Below are 5350 nucleotides of genomic sequence, written 5' to 3'. Positions count from 1 at the left end.
TTCTCCACTCCATTCACGGAAGAATTCATGGAAATAGTTGCAGCGGCAACATCAGCCAACCCGAATCCACAAGGTTTTGATCAAAGAACATTATTCTTTCTTTCTCGATATGCAATATCTTCTTTTCATTATCACTTGACTATATGTAAAACTCCTAAGATCTGTTTCCAGTCCAAACTCTTGAAATCCAATTGGACGGTGGCTTTCTTCCTTCTGATCGTGGTGCAACTGAAGATCCCCCTTTTGATTCCATGACTACAGTCCCTTTCGAGGAATTCAAAGACCAGATACTTGACACACAGAATCGTTATATTGTCTTGGAGGAAGAAGAACAGATCCAAGAAAACGGTCCGTTTCTCTTATTATTAGTCTGGTTTCCTCGCATTAGAAGTATTATTTATGTTAGTTTATGGACTTTTTTTTTTTTAATTTGGTCCATTCTTTTCAGATTTGAAGCCGAACCTTACTTCCCTCGAGCATGTTCTCGCAAATTATATTCTGGGCGAGGTTATGACGTATTCTTTCTTGCTTGATTCTTTTATTTTTGTTTTCTTCACTACTTTCTTTAACATTTTATCTTACGACAGAAGTTTGAAGATGACTGCTTCATTCCATCTCCTGTGCTCAAGGGTACCTCGAATCTGTCTTTTGGCCCAGATCTCATTTTAACCCTTCAGAAAATTGGTATTGTTGGTCACTTTTGTTTCTTATGCTGCTAGATGTTTGATCTTATTAATATTATTATTATTTTTTTAATTGCTTTTTTCCTCTACTCTTTAGGGATACAATACAACAATTTGTTGAAGAAACATCTGGCCAAGAAGTCTGAAGCTGAGATTCAGCATGCAAAGTTTGAAATCTTACTCAATAAATGCCTTCAAGAATGCCAGCCCAGATATGAAGCCCTTGAAAAGAAGCATAATGAGTGTCATCATCTGATTGCTGAAATTGATATGTTGCGGGCTAAGTGTGAAGCTCTTACCAACAAATGTCTTCAGGAATGTCAACCTAAGTATGAAGCACTTAAAAGAATTTTAGCTGAAGAGACCGCTGAGAGGAAGCGATTCTATAATGAACTGATTGAAGTGAGAGGGAACATTAGGGTTTTCTGTAGATGCAGGCCACTCAGCCCCGAAGAAACTTCCAAGAGTTATAATTCTGTGGTAGAATTTGATCCATCTAAAGATACTGAGTTGCAAATTACCTGTACTGACTCCTCAAAAAAGATATATAAATTTGATCATGTTTTCAGTCCCAAAGACGACCAAGGTAATGCCCTTTTTAGTGTTTAATGATGATAGGATAGCTACATTATGCCTGCAGAAACAATATATGATGTTTTGATTCCTTGTTTTCTACAGAAGCTGTATTTACTGAGACTTTGCCAATTGTGAAATCTGTAATGGATGGCTTCAATGCTTGCATATTTGCATATGGGCAAACTGGGACTGGGAAGACATTCACTATGGAAGGAACTCCCGAATGTAGAGGTGTGAATTATAGAGCCTTGGAAGAACTTTTCAGGATTATGAAAGAGAGAATGGTCTTAATGCAATATGAATTTTCATTTAGTATGTTGGAGGTGTATAATGAGAAAATCAGGGATCTTCTGGCAGATAACTCCGATTTAAATGCCAAAAAGTAGGCTTTTTCTTTTCTTTCATTATATTTTTGGAATCTATAGCTAATCACTTTTTTTTAGTTTTTATTATTGTATTTTTTTTTTTTTTTGGGTAAATATTATGAAGGTTGGACATAAAGCAATCAGCAGAAGGAACTCAGGAAGTTCCTGGGCTTGCTGAAGTTCAAGTACGCAGCATAGATGAGGTGTGGGAGATGCACAAATCAGGAGGAAGAAATAGATCAGTTGGGTCAACTAATGCTAATGAGCTCAGCAGTCGTTCTCATTCGTGAGCATTACATATCTTTTCATCATTCTCACTTGCTCAACATAAAGGATCTAATTTTTAAAGTTCTTTTATTTCTGCTTGATTATTGGATATTTAGTACTTTTCTGAGATACTTGTAATTTAGTGGTGGAATGTTTCTTGCTTGATTAGCATTTTTTCTGTTTTCAGGTTGGTCCGTTTGATGGTCAAGGCAGAGAACTTGGTGACTGGGGAGAGGAGCAAAAGCTTCCTGTGGTTGGTGGATTTAGCAGGCAGCGAACGTGCAGGCAAGATTGAAGCTGAGGGAGAGAGGCTTAAGGAATCACAGTTCATAAACAAATCCCTCTCAGCCCTTGGTGATGTTATATCGGCTCTTGCCTCTAAGAATTCCCACATTCCATATAGGTATCTCTTTTGCTCCACATACAAACATCCACCACATCCACTGCACAATCCTAGGAGTGATTGCTTGCAATTATTTCTCACCTTTAGTATAGTTGAGAGTTTTTTTAATCTCCCTAGAAAACACTCCACCCACAAACTTTTGATTTGCTTGATGAATTCTAAAAGTGTGTTCTTTAACATGCTTACAGGAATTCAAAACTAACTCATTTGTTGCAAAGTTCTTTGGGTGAGTATTTCAGCATCTCTGTTTTTTGTTGAACTCCTTACTTTGTTCTTTCTCGGTTAAAGGAGATAGAAGCACCAATAACATTATCTATAATTCTAAAATCTTCCATAATTCTTATTTAATATCAAACTAGAATGTTTTACAATGTTACTTATTGCTTATTTGTTTCAAAATAAAATAGGTGGGGATTGCAAGACTTTGATGTTTGCACAGATTAGCCCTAGTTTAGCAGATTTAGGAGAGACTCTTTGTACTCTTAATTTTGCTAGTAGAGTGCGTGGAGTTGAGCATGGCCCAGCCAGAAAGCAGCCTGATCCTGCTGATAACTTCAAGCTCAAGCAGATGGTATAATATATGTGACTTTTCTATATCTCCATTGATGCTCTTTTATTTTGTGGTGACATTTCTCTTTGTATAGGTTGAAAAGTTACGGCAGGAAGAAAAAGAAGTGAGTAAACTCAATGAAAGCTTGCAGATGATGCATATCAAATACGCATCACGAGAAAATATTTTTAAGACTCTTCAAGAAAAGGTAAATTAGCATTCAAGAAAGAAAATGATTCACGGTGTATCTTATGAAAACTACTTGATTCTTAGGAGCCCTTAGACAAAATGAAATTATGTAGTTAAATAAATAGGTTCTTTCAATTGATCGCTAAGTTTTGACCCCTAGCAACCCACAATGAAAGCTGTGGATGATATTTGTTTATGTAGTTCATGTTAATGTAATTTGTCATGTCAATGCTTTAACTTGTGATTTTCATTTCAACCCGATTGCTTGGTTTTCTTCTTATGATAATTATGTTGTATTGACTATGGAATGGTTTTTTGATTAACAGATCCGAGAATCTGAACAAGCATGTAAGAATTATCAACAAAAGGTGTGTACTCTCTCCCTTGAGAAGAAAATGCAAAAAGGAAATTAAATTAATTTGCTTGTTTTATCTTGTGTTCAATTATTTAGAGCCGACTTCATAAATTTTCATTTTCTATTCACTGTTATTGTATGTTGCATGAGATATTAAATATATTATGCAAAAATTTTTTTGAACAAATTCCATCGAAGTGGGCATAGAAAAGCCCCTATCTTTTTCATTCCCCTGCCTTTTATCTACATCTGCATTCTTTACCTTCCATTGTAAATTTTTATATCACTTATGTTTATTTTTCATCATATTTACTTCAATAATACCTCTGATTTAGTTTTATTATTCTCAAAGGATGTTTGCTGTTTATCTTATGGCTTGTATCTTCCCTTAAATTAGCTCCCTTTACTATGTATCTCTCATGTATTGAAGATCAAGGACCTGGAAAACCAGCTAGCTGAAGAGAAGAAAGGCAGAACCCATCTCACGGAAACAAATGAAATATCTAGATCTTTTCGACCACCATGTGCTCTATCCAAGCAAAGGCCACCACTAGCTAGAATTACAAATAGACTACCTCCTTTGGCTCCTCCTCATAGAACAGAAAAATCTTCTCTTAAAAATATGGAGAATGCTTGCTCAAATATCAATGATGCCACCAGAAGCTTCAAAACCAAGCATCTTGGAAGAGCTAGAAGAATCTCATTGTCTCCAGTTGTTTGCAATATATCAAAAAATAGGAGGGCCTCAATTGCTGCTACTGAACTAGAAACATTAGCAACATTGTCTGAGAAACATAATATGAACCATGCCAGTGTTACGACAAAACTATCTCAGTTAAGGATACCAAGGAGGAGATCAGTGGCTACATTTACTCCTTTTCAAGAGACTCCAAAAAGCAAAGAAGGGAAATGCATTAACAGCTTCAAATACCCTAGCACTTCACAGTTGCAAAGCTTGTGGAAATCCAGGGTTCCCAATCTTCCTTCTCCAATGCAGCAAAATCATATTCAATCCAGGCTTACCAACCTTCCTTCTCCATTACAGCGAAATCAACTTTTCTCTAGCGGTGCGGTAAACAGCGCTCAACATCTGAACAAATTATGTTATAGCATTCAGAAGAGAGTCATGTTGGGATCACCAGCACAAGGAAGGCCAAGCAAAATTTTGGAGTCCAGGTTTAACGAGGCTGCCCTTCAAGCAAAGGAGATAGTAGGACGGTTTGGAACTGCTCAGCGAGTTTTGATTAAGAACCGTAGGAGAAGTATCATGTAGAAAGAAATAAGAATGAAACTTGATTTCGTGTTTGCTTTACATATTCTCTTATCGATGTAGAAGAAGAATTGTGACTTGCAATGACCTTGAATGTTGTGTGGCCAATCTTTGACTTTTTAATGAAAATGGATTCCTGCTGTTTCTTTTTCACTTGTTATTCTCTTGCATAGAGTGGCGCACTGCTGTACTACTATTTTTCTTAATGATCATGCTTGGTTTGTATCACTGAAGCACTAAGGTTTTACGGCGGTTTGGTTGCAAATAAAATAGCAAGATTTGTGAAGCTGACTGTGCTGGTGAAGTAGGGAAAATTATTAGGTCCGGATAATCAATTAAAATTTGTCATGTGAGCTGTGTTTTTTTACTGTGCTTTTTATTGTGTTTTGAATAGCTTTACTTGTATTTTACCTGCGCTTTAACTGTACTTTATCTGCTCTTTTGACGCACTTGACTTAAAATTCTGCAGACACGTGTACATTCCACATGCCAATATTTTAGTGGACACCGACCGTATCTCTATGTCCGGTGTCCGGACCTAATAATTTTCCATGAAATAGAGGAGTTTGGAGAGGTCTAAGGGCTTGGGAACTTGTAGTTGTTACCGTAGCGGAAAGCGTCAATAGAGGGTCGGCGAGGAGCAGAGAGATCGAAGACGGAGACGAGGGCAGCCATGGCATTTGTCGACGAGG

The 5350-nt window shown here is 36.9% G+C and overlaps 1 protein-coding gene across 1 annotated transcript; it reads left to right on the top strand.

Moving 5' to 3' along the window:
• The first annotated feature begins 801 nt into the window (after positions 1-801).
• Positions 802-4661, top strand: LOC110111695 (kinesin-like protein KIN-14J). Its single transcript, XM_028696559.1, has 9 exons — positions 802-1269; positions 1362-1641; positions 1749-1910; positions 2079-2294; positions 2483-2520; positions 2702-2865; positions 2939-3052; positions 3360-3401; positions 3819-4661. The coding sequence occupies exons 1-9, from the start codon at positions 954-956 to the stop codon at positions 4659-4661; spliced, it is 2175 nt and encodes a 724-aa protein (XP_028552392.1). The 5' UTR covers positions 802-953.
• Positions 4662-5350: the final 689 nt, after the last annotated feature.

The sequence above is a fragment of the Dendrobium catenatum genome, unplaced genomic scaffold, assembly GCF_001605985.2.
Source record: "Dendrobium catenatum unplaced genomic scaffold, ASM160598v2 fragScaff_scaffold_771, whole genome shotgun sequence".
NCBI classification, from domain to species: Eukaryota; Viridiplantae; Streptophyta; class Magnoliopsida; order Asparagales; family Orchidaceae; genus Dendrobium; species Dendrobium catenatum.
The sequence above is the reverse complement of the archived record's forward strand: the minus strand, read 5'-3'. Positions and strand labels throughout refer to the sequence as shown.